The sequence below is a fragment of the Bidens hawaiensis genome, unplaced genomic scaffold (assembly GCF_021521415.1).
Source record: "Bidens hawaiensis isolate Kalapana, Puna unplaced genomic scaffold, B.hawaiensis_p1.1 tig00018938_1, whole genome shotgun sequence".
Classification (NCBI taxonomy): Eukaryota; Viridiplantae; Streptophyta; class Magnoliopsida; order Asterales; family Asteraceae; genus Bidens; species Bidens hawaiensis.
Window position 1 is genome coordinate 328,256 of NW_027492874.1, and position 22,727 is coordinate 350,982.

The window sequence follows — 22,727 nt, forward strand, 5'->3', positions numbered from 1 at the left end:
TTAGGGCAACACATCACAAAAGCAAAAAAGGTGAATAATAAAACGTGTATCTAAGGAACTCTTATTCTAGTTATTACCGAATGATCATGTAGGTGGCATCGTGTAAAGAAACACAGTCGAATAATTTTTTTTTCATAAGTCAAAAGATAGGCTTATAGATTCACAAAGTTATAAAACATTAAAATAACGTTTTGATCATTTATGGAAAACAAACTAATTTACTCAACAGAAATAAGAACACGGAATTGTAACTTGATTACCAGATAAGATTACAAGATAAACAAAAACACCAAAACGCAGCCGATTTGCCAAGTTGTGTATGTGAGAGACGACTTCCTTTATTAACTTTGAACCCAGAAGTTAAATTTGTAAACTTTGAAAGTCTGTTACATGTATTAAAAATCTCGTAATGTCCTTTTGAATTCTCTTTCTTGTTCTTTGTTTTGTCTAGCTTACTGCTGACCGGTTTCAATAAAATTATTGTTAACAAAAACTTTACACTATGGTCAACAGGATTGACTCCTATGTATCAAGTACAACTAACTTAATACTATTAAAATCTAAATTAAGGTTAGGTTCAGTATCATTTAAGAAAATGTGCAGTTAATGAATATAGTTGTACTGTAGCCATGAATTGTGGAAAAGACTTAAATTTAATCATCTTTATTATTATTTGTTGTGAGATTTTGAAGGTTCTTAGACCAAGCGTACTCCAGCCAAGTTGTGGCGTTTTGGAGTGGAAACGCCAGGGGCACAGCCCCCCCTTCCCCCCCCCCCCCCCCCGGGACGTTTTGGTGGACGTTTTCTTCAAAATGCTATCATGACACACATTTTGATAAAATTGTGTGTAGGGAGAAGAGAGAGGAGAGAATATATGTAGGAGAGTTGTGGCGTTTTGCCCACTACGCCATTTTTTGCAAAACTCTCTATTGATGACGGGGATGTCACATGGCGTAAAATGCCGAAGGATTGAGTGTTTTGACTACACATTGTCTTAAAAGTTGAAACCAATGAATCTTAAAATTGCATTGAATTTGCCCTTTTGAAAAACAGAGAGAAAAAAAAACATGTATCATAACATAATTATAAAAGGCCTTGACTTTAGGGTGCTAACATGGACTCCTCGTGCTCCTGGATCAAGTAAAGCAGTTAACCGGTCGAATCCAACAGAACATAAAAGTTATATATAAATCTAAGCACCAAAATCCAGATGAACCAAACTATTAGAAGTTTAATCCTTAAACAAAGTTATAAGAAATTTTGAAGGGGCTAAATGAAAAGGTTAAATTAACTAGTATTTGATTAAATGTTTGAATGCTTAGAGTTATCAGTTAGTAAATTTGTGTATTTGCATCTTTATCTTATTAGTTTGAAAGTCTATAAAGTAGGAGTATGAGTTGTAATATGTTTAGGAAGCTAATTAGTATAAATAGATGATTAAAACTTAAAAGTATGTAATTTGTGTTGTGTTAGAAATTCACATTTGTTATTAATACACATGAACAATGGTTTACAAGAGTAATCAGTATTATCAAAAAACATTAGTAGTGTTAAAAATGTATCCATTGAGAGGTTCATGTAATGTGAAATATTTATCACACTTCATCTGAAAATCATAACTTATAAAAGGAAAACGCGAAATGGGAAAGTATTCATACATGTTAGGATGATTGACCTTGTGACGAACCATGTGACTACAAGATGATTGGTCAATATAAAATGAGTTTTCAATAGATAATTGAGAAAAGCGATAAGATATCACCTTACGTCTGAAACTTATATCGACTATGCAATTGTAGCTCTTTCTAACAATAAAGTATTTGAAGAATCGGGCATAGCATTATTCAAACCACATTGTGGTTCATTTAGAAGACAAGAAACAATAAGCTGTTCAACAACCGTCACAAAAGTGTTGAGAAAACCATAGAAGAAATCTTGGCAAATTCGTTTAACTGGATTAAAATAGAGAAAAATTCAACTTATTTCTGTTGTATGATTGAGATTGATTATCGCGTAACACCACAACACAAACACCCTTCTTAATTTATAAATATATATGTAAGTACATAATTTAGAAATCATTATTGTGGTATCTTATGGCTCGTGCATAACAGCTAACCAACCGACAGTACAAACAAAGAAAAAACAGAAGTTGCAAGGCTGTTGTTATTCTTGTACGCTCCTTCAAATCAAGATCCGGCTGTCTTTTCTTATATTTTTTGAACTGTCATATTGCAAAACATATATCATTCACAAATTATTATTTTTTTTCCAACAAATTTTAAACCCATATCGGCAACACAAATGTCACGGGATTTCTAAAAACAAGCCCTTGAAAGGTGCCCTGATGATAAATATTGCGGGGACTACTTAAAGACAGTAACATGTTCTTGTTCACCATCATTTAAATTTTTTCAAACACCTTAAAGGCAAACACACATCATAATCAGAATGAATCACAAAAAGTGAATAATAATAATAATAATAATAATAATAATAATAATAATAATAATAAAACCTCCATATAAATTTAAATGTTCAAAACCTCAATAAAATAATAGTAACTCAAAAGACAAATATAGATGATCCCGTCTTATAAGCGCGCAGTGCGCCTAACAAATCAATGCTAATAAGCTATAACCGAAACCCTACACTTCACTTCACTTGCCGTTCGGGAGTTGAGCAGACGGATTGAGTTCATCCCAAGCTTCGATCCAAGTGAGCATGGCGTCTGCAAGCTTGTTGAAGTAGTCATCGACCTTCCCGAGCTTAGCCTTGACCTGTTTTGAAAGCTCCTTGTAGCAGCTCTGAACCGTGGTGCACTCTTTTGGCAATGCCGCGCTTTGGAAGAACGGGATCAACTCCTCCTGCCAGTAGATACCCTTGTATTCCTTCTTCAAGTTCACAAACGGGTTGCTAGCCTTGCTGTGCCAGATGTATGGCAGGCCGGTCTTTACACCGAGACCCAAGTGGTCACAGATCACCTATGGAAATCACAAACAAAACGTTAGCTCAATATGCATACCAACTGGTTGATAAAACGACTCAATGAACCAAACATGATAAATGTACCTTCATGCACCATCCAGCCCACATGTCGTCGTATCGACCAATCGGCTGACCATCACCCATAAGCCCAAAGTACATTGCCGGCCCGATGAGCTCACGATCAAAAGCAAGATTCATTCCACACATAGGGAAGAGGGTTCCCTTCGGAATGGTCAAAACCGCGTCTACAAACCTGATCAAATATATCAAAAATAAAATTAGTAAAAACCAGATTTTGATACAAACAAATTCAAAATTAAAATTCTTTACCTAGTGTTTCGTTCACGGGGCTTCACGAGCTGAGTCGGGGCATCATAATCAGGGATGTTAAGCCAGAGACCGTGCGAAACAGCGGTTGGAACACCTTCACGGAGACTGAACGGGTATCCCCGAACGAAATCAGCGCCTTCCCTGTACGGATCGTATAGGGTGTTGAAGAAAAACGGTGTTGACGGGCTCAATAGATTCTTGATGTGTTGCTCAAGTGCATTGATATCATTGCCAGATGGGTCTTTAGCAACCTTTTAAAGTAATAAAATGCAAAACATAAGCCAAAACCAAACTAAAAGACATATCATCGAACACCTGGTGTGCATGATCTAACCGAATCAATACACATCAGCCTTCAAATAAAATAGATCTACATCTGTTTGTTTCATACAGAATTCATATCGAAAATTCAAAATATTAACTCAATTATTGAAAAACTAAATAATTGAAAACCCAGATCCAAGTCAAAATCACAATCAGACTTGGTCAAACCCCCAGATCGGCAAAAATCCCAATAAAATCAACCAAAATTAAACACAATTGATGTAAAATCTAATTAAAAATGCATAATTTAAAACAACCCCCCAAAATTAAACACAATTTAGACCCAAAAATTAACTCAATTCAATCATAAACCCTAAACAGGGTATAATCAACTCAACATCAAAACCAAAACTTACAAAGCAATCATCATCGATGGTGAAGATATACTTCTTCTTTGACACCATATACCCAAAGCAGCGACACGCAGAGTCCTTAAACGAGATGCACGAAGCTTTCGGACCCAAGATTCTATTAATATCATTACGGTTATACAACTCGTAATCGAACCCTTGTGGGACATTAATAACCTTGGACGGGTCACCATCTTGTACGATGATTAGATGGTACGGCTGGAAGAAAGGCCGCCACATCTCGAGGAAATCAAGGTTTCGGATTGTGGGTATGACGATGTCGAGTTCATCTTTCAACAATGGGGTTACTGGAGATGGGGTGGCCATTGTTGTTTGTGAAGTAGGTTTTGTGTGAATTGAAGGTGGAGATGTGAAGGGTATAAATAAGGAGAATGGGTTTGGACTTAGATGAAAAGAGAGGAAGGTTTAGGGGGGTAAAATGGGTAAATGGGAATTTGGAGTCCTGGTTGATATTGGACTATTATTAGTGTGGATTGTTGAATATTATAAGTAGACCTGGTGGATTGTTGATATTGGACATTTATTGTTGAATACGGTTAGGTTCAAATTCAAAATGCATCTATAGTTTTGTACAGGGATGAGAAAATCGTACCATGGTTTTAAGTTTCGGGATCGGTACGGTACCGGTATTTCCTGATTTTTTACCCTTGGTACCGGTACTATCCCGGTACTGGTGCCGTGCCGGTACCGAACCGAATATTTCGGTACCGGTACCGGTACCAAGAATTTTCAATTTTCAGGATCGGGAAAATCGAGATCGGTACCGGTACCATCCCATGCTCATCCCTAGTTTTGTAAATTAAAACTAGGAAATATAGATTTACGTTTACGTTTTTCGATTTCTACTTGATTTTAGAATCTTTATTTAGAGGTAACATCCCTAAAATTTCGATCCAAATTTGATAAGTTAAGAAAGTTAAAAGATCAAAAATATTTTTAAATAAGTAATGAAAAATTTATATAAAAGAGATAAAAACATTTCATGTTGAGTAATTAAAGAAATAAAAATACAAATAAGGAAGTTCAATCTTATATTAAGAAAATAGGAAATGAAAATGTATCTCACATGGAATGATGGAAAAAATGGAGGTATTTCACATGGGTATAAATATATAAGATAAAACTCATCCCATGTGAAATGTACGAAAAATGGAAGCTCTTTATAAGGAAGAAAGTTTTCATATTAATATTATTTTATGTCAAGCATGCACCTAGTGGTCCTAGCGGAGGGTGCAGAGTCCCCGACGCGCACGAGCGAGGATGATGGCGATGGCGACAGACGCATTGTGACGCTTTGATGGCGTATTTCACACGCTCGCATTTATTGTTTTTAGAAAGTGAAAACAAAACAAGGAAGTAACAAGCTACCAATGGCAAGAGACCAAGACTGAAAAATTGTATCCAGGAACCCATCGCGATACGCGATGAGTCCACGAATAAGACCATCACGATACGCGATGGTCCGTTATGACTCAACGACATGTGTCGTGAAACCACATGACATGAATGCTTAGTTTACTTCAAAATGTTTATTAAGATTCCAAATAGTTTTGTGATTCCAATTTATATGAATAGTTCAAGATTCCAATTCATTCGCTTATCCATTACATTCTCTAGGTGAACTTTAATTTATCTTTGTGATCTTGGTGGTTTCAGGTCTACGTGGATGCTAAGTACATCATAGCATCTTTCTTGAAGTCTCATCAGTCGTGAGGATAGTTCAATCAAAACGTTCATAAGTAGGTGCAATTTTATAATAGATACATCACCATGAAGAGAACAACATGAGGAAAAAATAAAGTTGGTCACCAACGAAGAAACAAAAGATTATGAGTTGTAGGTTGGGATAGAAACAAGGTATATATCTAGGACAAGACGAAAACAAAGTCTGGTCATAAAAACATAGAGGGGGTGAATATTTTTATTTAATTACTTGTGATTGAAGAACTATTTTGATAACAAATCTAATACATAAGACTTAAAAATAAAATACTAGTTATAATAGAACGTAGGGCCCGTCTTTAGGTGAGGCGGGGATGAACGACTGGTTAGTGCCCATCACAACGAGACGGTGAGGCGAAAATTTTCAAATATTGTTATCACAATTATCGTCGATCTATAAAAAGAAAATCATATATTAAGTACTTGCTTGAGGCATCTAAAATCTTATTGATGGCCTTGGTAAAACGACACCACCAAACTATCTTTTTTTTTATTTGTTTTTCATTTTAAAATTTTATATATTTTCTCAATAAATAAATATGTATCCCTAATAAATTTCTTTATGTTTGAAATGATACTCTTTCATTGTTCAATTTCTCTTCATCATTCTCCATTCTTCATACACCCCTAAACGTGTAGAATACTTGCTTCAGCTAATACGGTCCACTCGATAATCGTTATCGACTTTGAAAGCATTGAAAGATTAAAACTCTACTCGACTACTTTTGTATAAATAAACTATTGACTCTTTCATGAATCATGATCATTGATTTTTTTAAAGAGAAAAAGGAAAGTCAAGTGTCGAAAGGGTCAAACGTAGAAGTGGGGAAAATGAAAAATGGTGGGCCTGTCTCCATTGCGATTTGGAAATATTGAAAAACGCGTTGCCATATGGAAGAATATTGGAGTTCTTCACGCCTTGTATTAAGCTAATTTTCAATTTCAAAATGGAAGCATATACTTTGAATATTTTAAGGTACGATTTTCGAGTGATTTTTATTCATAATATACCATTCGAAGAATAATTAATAATAATTGTAAACACGAAATTCTGGTATTTTGATTTCTTTTTTTAAATGTTATAGCTGAATATCCTTATTTGCATAAAAGTAACAGGGAGAAATGTTTGGCTATACAAGCTGTCTCGATGGTCCCTTGTTGGTTAATGTGGATAACAAGAAATGAAAAAAAAACATCAATAAAAAGGCATTGTGATTGAAAAATTGGTAAACGACATCAAAATTCCCTTGAACCTTTGTGTAAAATATAGAAGCAAGAGGTTGAGCTTGGAGTGGGAGAAATTGTAAAAGTTTAATTTTATTAATTTTCCTGTGTAAAGATTTGGTATCATGTAATTTAATTTTTCTTTACTTCGTATGTTTTGGGTTTCTTTCGTCATTTTATAAAAAATTGGCCTTCCAAAAATACATATGATTAGTTAAAGAAATATGTTAAAATCAAATAATAACGTAAAAGAGAAATAAGTCCTCTTAAATATATATTTTTACTAGATAATAGTCTTTTTATACATACTTAAAATAAAGGAAAATTCTCAAAATAATATTTTAATGGGAGAGATTCTAAATATGTCCCGTCAAAATCGTTTTTTCCATATTTGTCACTCTTATAATGCATCGCCGACGATGTATTAGGTGGTCCCGTCGATGAGTTCGCTAACATACAGTCAACGATGTGTTATGCTTCCAAACACATGGACAAAGATGTGTTAAGCGTTAATTTATGGTTGACGATTAATACTTAACGCATCGTCAACCATAAATTAACACTTAACATATCATCAACCATTAAATAACGCTTAATGCATCGTCAACTATGTGTATTCCACCCCAGTCATTATCTGATTTGTTTACTGACTCATCGACGGTATTTCCTAATACATCGTACGACGATGAAATATGTAAGAGACAAAACTGAAAACTTTAATTAGAAAGAAAAATCTTAAATCTCTTTCTAGGCTATTTTAAAAAATTTCACTTTAAATAAGGAACACTCATGGTATAGAAAATCTCGTTAACTCTAGGCTTCCTCGAAGTAAAAACTTGAAAGTTGTTCTGTAAATAACTGGAAGTGTAGCCGTTGGAGGTGGGTCCCACAAACGTGGCTAAAGAGTTTTGGGTATTGTTTTTCAAATGGGAGCAAGACAGGTGGCGATGATTGGCAAGATCTAAGAGAGGAGGGCTTTTGTCGGTGTCGTCAAACATCTTACGAGGGCTGTCGGTGACATCAATGTTCCCATGCTTCTGTTGATTTTGCTGTCATTCATTGCTGTTTAATGAACACACCCACGTGTTCCCCCCATGCCTTTTTCTACCTAAAATTGAATTAAAATACGTAAAGAAACAGGAAAAGTTATTGATGTACTTTTTAATATTAAAGTGTGTCAACAATATGTAAATGGAAATTTTTGTATGGAAATAAGAAATATTGGGTAGTTTTTTAATTAGACAATATTGTATCTTATGTTTGTCTATAGAAAACTCTCTCATTCTATTAAAGAAAACTTTTGCATTAAACTTAGATTAAGAAAAAAAAAACTATAAGAATTGTTACCATGATTAAGAAAGTGTAAAATAACTAAATACCATAAAATCAAGATAGTTTGTGTTCTTTTTGGGTTTTTTATAAGTCATTCAACAAATTTTTGTATGGAAATCGGGCAGTTTTTAAATTAGAAAATATTGTATATTATGTTTGTTTATAGAAAACTCTCTCATTCTATTAAAGAAAACATTGGCATAAAACTTAGATTATGTTATAAATATATTGATATTATGGTTATCAACTTCTAATATAGATTAGGCTTATTCTTCAAGTTATCTTTTCCTATATATACATATCATTGTATCTTATTGTAATACACACCATATTAATGAAATCTCCATCTTTCTCCCTAAATCTCTTTCTCACATGTTTGGCTATTAGGCTTGTTTCACAACACGTTATCAGCACGAAATGCTTTTAGAGTTGGATCGCATCATCGTATTGTAAGTATTGTTTGTTGTTCTCTCAAAACATAAACCCTATTATAATTCATGCATAATTAAGTTGTGTTAGAGATTTTACTTTATTCTTCTTTTAAATCTCTCAAAGAACGTACGATTTGGGGTTGCATTAGAGAGAATTGTTTTGTTATTTGAAGTCTCTCAAAAATAATCCTTAAAGTAATCCCTTATTGTACTCGAAACAATTTTGGAGGATGAGAGATTTATATTTATGTATTAATATGCTTTACTGTTTAATTAAACGTTTTGAGATCTGTTACTTGAATCCGATAACATGCATAAAACAAATGGACGTGGTGCTAGTTTTCCTTCCATGCCACCCCATAACTTAAACCTTAAAAGTTATACGTAATAACTCTTCAAATTAGTTATATGATATTACATGTTAATTGGTTAATACAGTAATATATTTTCTCTTTATATAAGACATGGTTGTTTTTAGTAGTTAATATGTTAATAGTTTGTTTGTTTAAAACTATTTGTTGCAATACGAAAGAAAAGAGATAATTGTTAATAATATAGTTTTGATTTAGAAGGAAAAAAAAAACTATCTTGGTTATTTTAATTCACTGTTAATTATAATGCATATAAAGTTTTGATTGTTAGTAATGAATATTATATGTACTTACTAAAATTATTTTTAGTAATATAATAAGTTTTAGATCATTCTGCATGCTTTATATAACAATAAGTTTATATAAATTCTATATATTAATTCATATGCTTTGTTATCATGACAAATCTTAAAAACTTGAAAGCATATAAAAGAGAAAGATAAGGACATGATACATTTATTTTATAACTCTGGTTTACTAAATTATTTTGTCATGTAGATAATTTATCAATGAGGTGATTGAAAATTCATGGTTTATTAATCAGGGTCTATCTTAAACTTCTATCTTGTAGAGTTTTTCCTTATCAAACAGTTAATTATTTGTTTGTTTTATTATATATGCAAAAGAAAACGACAATAATTACCATTAAGCAAATGATTGAATGAAGTCTGCTGGAATTGATTTATTTGAAGATTTTTTTGGTAGCCACGTTGCTAAATTTACTATCATTCTCTTTAAACTTCAATTTTAATTAAGTAAAAAGAGAAAGTATATTTCATGGTGAAACTTAAAACAATATTATGTTTTAGAGGATAATAATCAAATTTAAGTTCGAATAACTTGGATATAAAGAATATAGACTTGAATTGGTGTTTTCCTATTCAAGTTTTGTTATTATGGTAATTAGTTTTTGCCATATGACCATAGATAGAGAAGTGCGTAAACCGAATATAAAAAAGTATTTTTAAAATATTTGTGTTTTTTTAGAGAAAGAATTTGCAAGAAATACTTGTTTTTATAAAGTTTGATTATAATTTTTATAGTGTTAAATGTTATAACATGATGTATTGTATGATTTGAATTTATATATACTTTGTATTATATCTTGCTAATATAAAAAGTATCAAATCAAACAACTAATAAAAAGTTGTGATTTATTATTACTATTGTGAAAGAGATGTGCTTAAATATGATAGTAATGATACCCTAAGCATAATATGCTTACAAAAGTTGTGGTTTATTATACATGTAATTACTTATCAATCGATGTTATTAGAAAAATTATAAAATATTAGTATGATAAATCTTACATGACTCATTCATGTAATTACTTTCTCAATACTTGTTAGTATATAAAGAGAAGATTAATTATGAGGAAAAACATGGATAAGACCATTTTTCATTTGTCAAACCTCAAATATGCTCCCGAAGTAGCATATCATTAAAACGTATGAAACGTTTGAAGTGATTTAGTATCCGTGCTGGAGAAAGTTATGAATAAACCATGGAAATGGTTTTGCTTTATACCATTCCTGAAGTGAATTTGACAACGTATTGATCATTGCAATCATGGACATAATTGAGAAAATTGTAATGGTGATTATTTTAATAATGAGATCGATCATCAATATATAATGATGCCCATGCTAATAATGAGATCGACCACCACATGTGACAGAGATTGATCATATATGAGAACAAAATGTTGAAATACAAAAGTGAAATCACATGATCGTTTGAAACAATCATACAATGTTCACTCATATTTACAATCTTGTACTAAAGAAGCATGATACATATACGATCATAAACCTGAAGTTAATGGATCATGATTATCTTATGGCGTGACCGGTTAGACCACACCGAGTCAATGATGTGAAATTTATTGAGGAACCAAAAGATTCATCATAATAATATTGCTCTCAAGGGAAATCATTTAGTTACCAAATGAAGGAGGGGTGTAAATCCCTAGATGTTAAGGAATTGAGAAAAGGATACACATATCCTAACATGATACCATTTAGTGTTTTGAAAATCGATGCATCGTCTAAATGGTTATCAAGGCAACTTGATGTTTGCATGATTTATGGCTTAGCTAATAATATAGCAAGCATATTATTCCATATTGGTATATTTATATTATGTTATAATAATGAATTTTATTCCCAAGTTAATATTGATCATTGGAATAAGTGTTGAACTTCTAACAAATTGTTAAAGACGATTACTCAACGTCTATAATTGGTTACAAATGCAATTATCACGAGAGCAAAGGTTCATGTTTGTATTTGAGTACATATGATTTTACATGTTTAAAAAATTAATTCACATCAAGCCAACAAGTTATGATACTTCCTCCCCATTTTTTATGGTTTTTTGGTTAGTAGCTAAGTATTTCTCATATAATATTATATATTGAAATTAATCCACCACAAGACACAAAGATGAGAACACAAAGGAGGTTGGGAATATATGTCGGTTTTAAATATTATATATGATTATATACTTAGAGCCATTAATGAGATATTTGCTTATGGCTCATTAGTTTTCACTTTAGTGAATCAACTGTAAGGCCCCGTTACCGGTTCCCTACATTTGGTGTTGGATTTACTCATAAACACAGTTCTAAATATCAGAGTTAATTAAAACTTTCGCGGAATAATATAAAACATCAACCATTCATTACAATTATCCATAATTTGTCTTTTAAAACATAACATAAATTATAACATTCGAAACATCATGACCATCTTCAGATGCCAGCCTCTTCAAACCTGCCATGTGTCCATCTCAAACCAACTGTCTCAATCTGTTAACCTGCGTGCATACTAAAAGTCAACTACATAGTTAATCACACATTATACCATACATACACTTACCTTCGATTATGCATCCGAAAACACATAATCATTACTTTACTAATTTACTTTCATTACATAGGTTCATACATACGTTCATACTTTATTACTTTCATACTAAATAAATTACTGTCCTTTTCCATCTCGGATATTATTAGGGTCTGATCCCTTTTTTTTCTATCTCAGATATTATTAGGGTCTGATCCCTCTTTCCTTTGTCTGTCTTAGATATTATTAGGGTCTGATCCCTTTCTTGTCTATCTCAGATATTATTAGGGTCTGATCTCTTTTTACTTCTCTATCTCAGATATGATTAGGGTCTGATCCCTTTCTTCTCTATCTCAGATATTATTAGCGTCTGATCCCTCTTTCTTCATCTTCGTACATACTGTCTATACATGCCCATAACATACATACTTTCTTTAATCATTCATACATATTCATATGTTGTACATATATCTATCATACACATCCATCTATCATAAACATACCTCCCTTGTTAGCACGTGCAATATCCGAAGATCGTTTACGTACCGACAAGCTTTCATTCACATTTAAAAAACACATACATAACATATAAATCGTACATGGCATACACTTACCATCTAAGGTAAGTGTATTAACTATCACATATGCACACAACCCCGAAAACATAACAAGGAAATGGGGCTAGAAACTCACCTGAATGCGGTTACGTTCGCCGTTTATAGTTATTCCTTTCTTGAGTTGTGCACGACTAACTGTATAACAATTACACGTATCAATTATCTATCACTACCCACATCGCGTTTCTAGTCTAATTATAACCCTCAACAGACGGGGGTCCGAGGGCAACGCCCCTGGCAGCGGGGTCTAGGAGCGGCAGCCCCTAGCAGGGTCCAAGGGGCAGAGCCCCTGTCTGGGGTCGAGCTGCCAGGTCAGCTTGGAAAAATTTTATTTCTATTAACTGTCGTAACACATTTTCCATTAGGATTTTCAATCATTATTTAATTCGCTAACTCAAAAGTTCAAGGGCTTAATTGTAATTAATTCATTCTTTTTCTAAGTCCAGGGACCGTTCTGTCATTTTGTTAAACTTGCAGTTCGTTACTCAGTTCTTAACGAATTAACTATCATAACGAGATGGTCCTTGTAACGAATTGGACCTCATTCGTTTGGTCTGGCTAACGAATTGAAATTCATAGCGAACTTGTAACATCCTACTTTCGGTTATATTAATAAAATAAAGTTCGTTTATTTTATAGCGGGTCGTTATCTGTTTAGTTGAATAGAATACGAGATGGACTTGTGTTGGGTAAATGGATATGGGCTATGGACTTGGGTTATGGAGGAATGAAGGAAAGACCATGGGCTTAAGCCCATGATCAAAAATATATATACCCTTAATCCTCCATTTAATTCATTTACACATATCCCTTACACCATCCAAAACACACACTTAAGATTCTCTCTCTAGTTTCTCTCTCACTCTAGCCAAAATATAGAAGAAGAAACGGATCCCGACCCAAGGTATGATAGTATTTTGTTGTAGGAGCTTAAATCCATTAGATATAATCATGAAACGACGAGCCGAAACCGTTAAACCGTTTAAGTCACGAGATCCGGGTGGAATCGGGTATAAACCGAACCTATGATGAGCTTAGGGGCCACCCTAGCTCAGATCTGGATCGAACGGGACGAAAACGGTGAAAAACGAGTTAAAACTCGTTTTTTCCGACGTGTTCGCGGTTTTCCGACGGCTTTCCGGCAAAGGCGGCGCCGGAATAGTGGTACGAGGTTAAGGGGAATGTCAGGGAATGTTCTGACATTCCTGACCTAACCCTAGTTCGCTATGGGGACTTAACGAACTGAGGGTGATTCGCTATGGGGACTTAACGAACTGAAGGTGATTCGCTATGGGTACTTAACGAACTGAGGGTGATTCGTTAGTCGATTCGCATAAGGGGACACAGCGAACTAGCCCTAGTTCGCCTATGATTCGTCTCTGATTCATTAAGGGAAAAGGGTAACGAATTACCCTTGATTCGTTATGACCAGTTCGTTAAAGGAGATAACGAATTAGAAGGTCCAATTCCCTACTTGGACTGGTTCGCTACATGGACTGATTCGCTAAGAGTCCAGTTCGTTAAAAGTCCAATTCGTGTAAGTAACCAGTTCGTTAAAGGTTCCAATTCGTTACAAGAACCAGTTCGTCATGGCAAGTCAGTTCGTTAAGGATAAGTAACGAACTAGAAGTTTAACAGAATGACAGAATGGTCCCTGGACTTAGAAAAGAATGATTTAATTACAAATAAGCCCTTGAACTTTTAAGTAGCATATTATTCAATGATTCAAAATGCTAATGGAAAATGTGTTAAGACAGTTAATGAAAATAAAATTTTTTCAAGCTGACCTGGCAGCTTAACCCCAGCCAGGGGCACTGCCCTCGGACCCCCGTTCGTTGAGGGTAATAATTAAACTAGAAAGACGATATGTGTAGTGATAGTTATTGATACGTATAATTATTATACAGTTAGTCGCGCACAGCTAAAGAAGGGGATAACCGTAAACGGTGAACGCAACCGCCTTGAGGTGAGTTTCTAGCCCCACTTCCTTGTTATGTTTTCGGGGCTGTGTGCATACTCGATGTGATAGTGAATACACTTATCTTAAGTGATAAGTGTATGCCTTGTATGATTTACGTATGATGATTGCTTGACGGTGCGTGAACGATTTTCGAATATTGCATGAACCGTCGGGTGGTAGTTAAGACATGATTGATAAGTATGATGAGAGATATGATGTATGTATGAATATATGATGTATGCATAATGTATGTATGTTATGATGATGGTACGTGAACGCTCTTCGGAGATTACACGTATTGTCAAGGAAAGCATGTATGAACAGGTATGGTGCAGTTACACGAAACAAAGGGACCGGACCCTTATAATATCTGTGATGTTAGGGACCAGACCCTTATAATATCTGTGATGTTAGGGACCAGACCCTTATAATATCTGTGATGTTAGGGACCAGACCCTTATAATATCTGTGATGTTAGGGACCAGACCCTTATAATATCTGTGAGGTTATAGGGCGAAAGGCTCTTTAAAACGTATGATTATGTATGTATAGAAAGTATGAAAGTAAGAATGAAAGTATATGCACTTATGTGTGTATGAAAGAAAGTTAAGAGGTTAAGTATGAAATGTAAGAAGGTATTGTATGATTATGTGATTAACTAGAACTCACTCAGCGTAGCTAACTTTTAGTATGCACGCAGGTGAGTAGAATGAGGCAGGTAGCTTGAGGAGGACACATGGCAGAGTTGGACGAAGCTGGCATCTGAAGATTTTGCTATGATGCTTTATTTTAAAAGACTATGTTTTGTTTTTAAATGACTATGAATGCTCGATAAGACCAGAATTATGGTTATGGAATGTAATTGTTTGAATGTTTTTAATGTTCCGCGAATGTTTTAATTAACTCTGATATTTAGAACTGCGTTTATGAGTAAATCCAACACGAAAGTAGGGCTACCGGTAACGGAGCCTTACAGAATTGAACTCTTATAACGAACTGAACCTTAAACGAACTGGGGTTCATCTGCCAGTTCCTCCTTAACGAACTACTTAACGAATTGGCATACGAATTGCTTAATGAATTAGTTAGCGAATGAAACTAGCTCGTTAGTCTTCCATAGCGAATTGGCTTAACGAATCATGAGTTAGTTCGTTAAGCTTCCGTAACGAATTAGGGTTAGGGTTAGTCAGAGAATGTCAGGAACATTCCCTGACATCCTTAAATACATGCTCCGCCTTTCCGGTGCCGCCGTGCCGGAAAACCGGGCGGTGGCCGGAAAAACGCAGTTTACCCCATTTTACACCGTTTTTTTATCGTTTTTCGTCCCGTTCGATCGGATCTGAGCTAGGGTGATCCCTAAGCTCATCTTAGGTTCGGTTTATACCTGATAATACCCGGATCTCGTAACTTAACGGTTTAACGGTGTCGGCTCGTCGTTTCGTGACTAAATCTAACGGGTTTAAGTTTATAAACATCAAACTATTATTACCTCGGGTCGGTGCTCGGTTTCATTCTTGGTTTCGGCTTAGAGAAAGGAAGAACTAGAGAGAAAGCTTAAGTGTGTGTTTTGGGTGGTGTATGGAATATATGTGAAATGAGGGATTTAATGGTGATTATGGTTTATATATTTAGGGATCATGGGCTTAAGCCCATGGCCTTTCCTTCTTTCTTTATAACCCAAGTCCATAACCCATATCCATTTAACCCAACACTAGCCCAACTCATATTCTATTTATCTAAACCGATAACGACCCACTATGAAAATAGACGAAGTTTATTTTATTATTATAACCGAAAGTAGGATGTTACAAGTATTCCCTCCTTAAAGAGGTTTCGTCCCCGAAACCTAACTATTACATAAACAAATTTGGGTAAAACTTGCGCATCTCATCCTCAGCTTCCCAAGTAGCATCTGAACCCTTGCGATGCTTCCATATCACTTTCACTAAAGGTATAACCTTGTGACGAAGTTGCTTCTCCTTGCGGTCAACTATCTCTATCGGTTGCTCAATGTAGTTCAACTGTTCATCAACCTCGATGTCCATCAATGGCACGTGAGACGTGTCATCAGCTAGACATTTTCTCATATGAGAAACATGGAAGGTTGAATGAATTCCTTCTAACTCTTCTTGCAAATCCAGCTTATAAGCCACTTCACCTACACGATCTATAATCTTAAACAACCCAATGTACCTCGGACTCAACTTCCCCTTCTTCCTAAAACGAATAATTCCTTTCCAAGGCGAGACCTTGAGCATCACATTGTCACCAACGTTAAACTCAATCGGTCGTCGTCGCTTATCAGCATACAACTTCTGTCTGTCTTGAGCAGCTTTCATTCTTGCGTTGATCTGATCGAACTTCGAAGAGGTTTTTTGAACAACTTCTAGGCTTCCCATCTCTTTCTGGCCAATCTCTCCACAACACACCGAGGTCCTACATCGTCTACTGTAGAGCATCTCAAACGGTGGCATACCGATACTTGAATGGTAGCTGTTGTTATAGGAGAACTCTGCTAGATGCAGGTGATCATCTCAACTTCCTCCAAAGTCTAAAACACAAGCACGTAGCATATCCTCAAGGGTTTGGATCGTCCTTTTACACTGCCCATCGGTTTGAGGATGATACGCCGTACTGATGTTCAATCTCGTTCCCATGGCTTCATGGAACTTCTTCCAAAACCTCGAAGTAAATCGGGTATCTCTATCGGACACGATCGATAACGGCACGCCATGCTTGGCCACAACCTCTTTTATGAACAAATTTGCTAACGTTTCTGACGAGATGGCCTCTCGTATAGGCAGAAAGTGAACACTCTTGGTCAAACGGTCCACAATCACCCAGATGGTATCATGGTGCTTAGCTGTACGAGGTAGCTTAGTTATGAAATCCATGGTGATGTGTTCCCATTTCCATTCTGGTATCTCTAGAGGCTGCATCTTTCCATAAGGTTTCTGGTGCTCTGCCTTGACTTGCAAGCAAGTTAGGCACTTACTACCATAATCTACTACATCGTTCATCATGTCTGGCCACCAGTAATCTCTTTTCAAATCTTGGTACATCTTCGTAGCTTCTGGATGAATCGAATACCTTGACTTATGAGCTTCATCTAAGATTAGACCTCTGAGATCTCCATGGTGTGGGATCCACATACGGTCAAACCTAGTCTTAACACCATTAGTGTTTTCCATAAACTCGTCTTTCTGACCGAAAATCCTTTCTTTCTTCACTAGCCCTTCATCTACCAACCCTTCCAACTGTACTTTATGATTTCATCAAACAGACTTGAATTCATAATCAACTGATATGACTTCACTGTTGCAATGACTTCCTCGTTCTTATGAATTAGCGCGTCGGCGACCACATTAGCTTTACCAGGATAGTATTTGATGTCACAGTCGTAATCCTTTATCAATTCTAACCACCTCCTCTGTCTCATGTTCAGCTCTTTCTGCTCGAAGAAGTACTTTAAACTTTTATGATCCGTATAAATAGTACACTTTGTACCATACAGGTAATGCCTCCATATCTTTAAGGCATGCACTACTGCTGCTAGCTCTAAATCATGCGTCGGATAAGTACTCTTATGGACTTTCAACTGTCTAGACGCGTAAACTATCACATTTCCTCGTTGCATCAACACGCAACCTAACCCACGATGCGAAGCATCAGTACAAACAACCAAATCCTCGTCACCACCGGGTAAAGCAAGGATTGGAGCTTGCGTGAGTCTCTTCTTTAACTCCTGAAAAGCTTCTTCTTGAAATTTACCCCAACTGAATACTATCGACTTTCGGGTCATACCGGTCAACGGTGCGGCTATCTTGGAGAAACCTTCGATGAATCTCCTATAGTAGCCAGCTAACCCTAGGAAGCTTCGTATATCAGTCGGATTATGTGGAGTCTTCCAATTTGTTATCGCTTCAATCTTAGCTGGGTCAACGGTAATCCCTTCAGGATTAATCACGTGACCTAGAAATTGCACTTCTCGCAACCAGAACGCGCATTTCGAAAACTTAGCATACAACTTCTCTTTCTTAAGAGTCTCCAATACCTCGTTCAGGTGCTCAGCATGATCAAACTCGCTCTTTGAATAAATCAATATATCTTTGATGAAGACAATAACTGATTTATCCAACATTAGCTGACACACCCTATTCATCATGTCCATAAATGCTGCTGGAGAATTCGTTAGACCGAATGACATAACGAGGAACTCGTAGTGTCCATAACGCGTCCTAAACGCTGTTTTAGGGCTGTCTGCCTCTTTTACTTTCAGCTGATGATAGCCTGATCTGAGATCTATTCGTGAGAACCAACTTGAACCTTGCAGTTGGTCAAACAGATCATCAATCCTTGGCAAAGGATATCTATTCTTTACCGTAAGCTTATTCAACTTGCGATAGTCTATGCACATTCTCATACTTCCATCATTCTCTTCACGAATAACACTTGTGCGCCCCACGGGGAAACACTTGGTCTAATAAAACCCTTGTCGAGGAGTTCCTGCAGTTGGGACATCAATTCTTTCATCTCAGACGGTGCTAGACGGTAAGGCGCTTTCGCGACGGGTTGGGCTCCTGGTACTAAATCTATCTGGAATTCTATCTCTCGCTCCGGTGGCAACCCCGGAAGATCCTCTGGGAATACTTCTGGATAGTCGCGCACAATAGGAACATCTTTCATTTCTTTTGTCTCGGCCGTAGCGTTGACAACATACGCTAGGTAGGCACCGCATCCTCGCCTTAACAAACTCTCGGCTTTTATCATCAAAATGACATTAAGCCCAGAACTCTCCTTATCACCATAAACCGTCACCGTACTACCATCCAAGGACTTTAACCTTATTATCCTACTCTTACACACTATCTGAGCTTCATACTCAGACAACCAATCCATTCCCAAAACTACATCAAACCCTCCTAAGGTTATAACATACAATGTAACAGGGAACTCATGTCCCTCTAACTCTACCTTACAGTCCTTAACCATTCTCATTATTTTAACCGAGGCGTCACTAGCGGTTTCTACTACAAAAGTTTCTGACACTCGGCAACATTTCATTTTAGCTAGTTTACTAAATGACGTGGCTACGAAACTTTTGTTCGCACCTGAATCGAATAATACTGAAGCGGATATACCGTTTACTAGAAACGTACCTGTGACAACATCTGGAATCTGCTTGGCTTGTTCCTGGGTTAACATGTAAGCTCTGGTCCTCGACAGAGTTGAAAAACGCAAACAGGGCAGAGTTGAATTCTCTAAATAAAGGAAAGTTTGTTGGACCAGCAGTCTGTACAACTAAAGTTGTAAAATGTGTTAGATACAAACGGGTCTTGTATATGAGTTATGAAAATTCATCAAGTGATATAAAGCAAAATTGATGGCACACATTTTTTTTTGCAAAGGCCCATGATTTATTATGAGGATTGAGAAGACACATTCTCAAATGGTGGAAGCAACGACTTTCCGATAACTAAAAAATCTGGTAATATAAAGAGAGAATTCATATGCGTCCAATAAATATTGTGATTAAGTTGATACTGAAAGTTTACAAGAAAGTTTTTTGAACAATTTGAATTAACAAATCATGTAAAGTAAGTTCTCAAGAACACAATGATTTTTGTGTATAGAGTCATATTTGAATATGTTGCGGTTATTGAATATGTTGAGCATAAATGGGACTCCTGAAGAGTTTTCTAAGGTAGTTGAATATTTGAAAGGTTAATTGATGCATCTTAGCTATGGAATTCTTGTGCATCAATAAGCATACACATAGAATAAAATGTACATGATGAGTACAATATCTCAATAAACAAAGAAATTGTACAATATGGATTTTTGATATGTGATACAAAATGATGTGTTAATGAGCAAGTTTATGCAACAAAAATCTTGGAAAAGTGAATGCGTATGCATAATTTGTCAAGTTGAAAAGAAGTCCATGATGGATTGGCAAATGCATGGATTTATGCTTATTACGTATGGACTAAACTATTCGAATTGAGCTTGGCACAAATCAAGACATATTTTGATAAAGAGGGAGATAAGTTGAATATAATTAGTCATACTTTTATCAAAATTTCACTCTTAAAAGGTCATCAGAATCACATGATGTACATATTACTAAGAGAAATTTATAAGCTTTTAAAGAGAAAATTCTTTTGAAAGACCTTGACACAGTGTGATTATTGTTCGACTTATACTTCGAGTATATGTATAGTTATATGTTTATAAATCCATCAAAGTGCATCTAGAAAATGTTGAGACCTTTTACCATGGACAAATTGAATCCTGTTAGCCTGTTAAAGGCTGTCTAACAATGACTTGTCTATCTAAATATGAATATTATTGACTCGGAAATACCATAGTTAAATGCATTTATGCATTATGTTGTACTGTTAGCTATATATGATTATTATTTTCTTTATTTATATTTATTGGCATGTGTTCTATTAGGAGACATCACAACGGGTTAAAACATATATTTCAGGTATGAAAGATATGTGTTTATATTTTACTAACCTATCAAAACAAGCTTGGTTAGTCTTGTTTATGTAGAGAAACACATCAAGGTCATAGTGTTTACCAGATGAAGCAATAGAAGTTTTCACGTGAAGATCATACAACATTATTCAACTTAAAGATTCAAATGTCAAGTGACGAAGACGCAAATGATTGACTACAAAAGTTTTGGGTAACTTTCACGGAAGATTGATATATACCATTATAAAGGATATATAAATCAGGAGAGACAATACGCGTTGCACTCTTTTTCCCTTAGCTATGGTTTTGTCCCACTGGTTTTCCTAGCAAGGTTTTTAATGAGGCAGCATTTCCAAGCGTATTAAGTTGATAACCAAGGGGGAGTGTTATAAATATATTGATATTATGGTTATCAACTCCTAATATAGATTAGGCTTATTCTCCAAGTTATCTTTTCCTATATAGACATATCATTGTATCTTATTGTAATACACACCATATTAATGAAATCTTCATCTTTCTCCATACATCTCTTTCTCACATGTTTGGCTATTAGGCTTGTTTCACAACAGATTAAGGAAAAAAAAACTATAGGAATGGTTACCATGATTTAGAAAGTGTTAAATAAGAAAATACCATAAAATCAAGATAGTTTGTGTTCTTTTTTATAAGTCCTTCAACAAATTTTTCAGTATTTATAGCTTTAAAAATACGCTCAAATTTCAAAGATTTAAAAAATTGAAATTGAAAGCATGAGAATCAATCAATCGGATTGAACTTTGGGAACAAGAACGTGTGTAAGGCCCCGTTACCGGCAGCCATACTTTAGCGTCGGATTTACTCATAAACACAGTTCTACAAATCATAGTTTATTAAAACTTTCGCGGAATATAAAACTGTAACCGTTTATTACAAAACATTTATTCTTTTCTTAAAACCAACTTAAAACATCATATTTTAAACATCGTTTCTCCCATCTTCAGATGTCAGCCGTTCAATCCATGACATGTGCCACCCTCATGCTAGCTCTTTAATCATATTCACCTGCGTGCATACTAAAAGTCAGCTACGCTGAGTGAGTTCTAGTTAATCAGACGCCATACAACACATACACATACATACATATCCGAAGATACATATCCATACTTAATCTGTTACCCTACTACCATACATACATACATATCTACAATCACTAACCTCAGTCTACCGAGAGTACGTTCATAGTCCGCCCTCTATACCTGTACTCAAGATCGTGAACACGTAAAAGGTCCGCAGTCCTTACCTATGTTCACAAGTTTTGGTACGTGCAAGGTCCGCAGTCCTTCCCTGTACCATCCTATTATAACAACACGTACAAGGTCCACAGTCCTTCCCTATGTTGCACCTAAACCATAGCACGTACGAAGTCCTCAGTCTTCCCCTATGCTACCAGAACACAAGTATAGCACGTATAAGGTCCACAGTCCTTTCCTGTGCTGACGCCTATCTACAATACGTATAAGGTCCGCAGTCCTTATCTACGTTGGCGTCAATCACCTATAACCATAACACGTACGAAGTCCGCAGTCTTCCCCTATGCTACCACAACACAAATATAGCACGTATAAGGTCCACAGTCCTTTCATGTGCTGACGCCTATCTACATTACGTATAAGTTCCGCAGTCCCTATCTACGTTGGCGTCTATTTCCTATAACACGTATAAGGCCCACCGTCCCTATCTACG

The 22,727-nt window shown here is 35.6% G+C and overlaps 1 protein-coding gene across 1 annotated transcript; it reads right to left on the reverse strand.

Moving 5' to 3' along the window:
* Positions 1 to 2,500: 2,500 nt before the first annotated feature.
* Positions 2,501 to 4,448, reverse strand: LOC143557376 (putative UDP-arabinopyranose mutase 2). The gene is made up of 4 exons (XM_077046467.1): positions 3,999 to 4,448; positions 3,319 to 3,569; positions 3,073 to 3,241; positions 2,501 to 2,984 (listed from the first exon to the last, which is right to left on the reverse strand). Exons 1-4 carry the CDS (start codon positions 4,317 to 4,319, stop codon positions 2,661 to 2,663), a joined length of 1,065 nt encoding a protein of 354 aa, XP_076902582.1. The 5' UTR covers positions 4,320 to 4,448; the 3' UTR covers positions 2,501 to 2,660.
* Positions 4,449 to 22,727: the final 18,279 nt, after the last annotated feature.

What these genes read in the sequence shown, in the direction of transcription:
- LOC143557376 (XM_077046467.1), bottom strand. Translation starts at nt 4,319, where the DNA reads ATGGCCACCCCATCTCCAGTAACCCCATTGTTGAAAGATGAACTCGAC. An exon ending in CCATCGATGATGATTGCTTT is followed by an intron (nt 3,570 to 3,998) that starts GTAAGTTTTGGT and finishes TTACTTTAAAAG; the next exon opens with GTTGCTAAAGACCCATCTGG. An exon ending in CCCCGTGAACGAAACACTAG is followed by an intron (nt 3,242 to 3,318) that starts GTAAAGAATTTT and finishes ATATTTGATCAG; the next exon opens with GTTTGTAGACGCGGTTTTGA.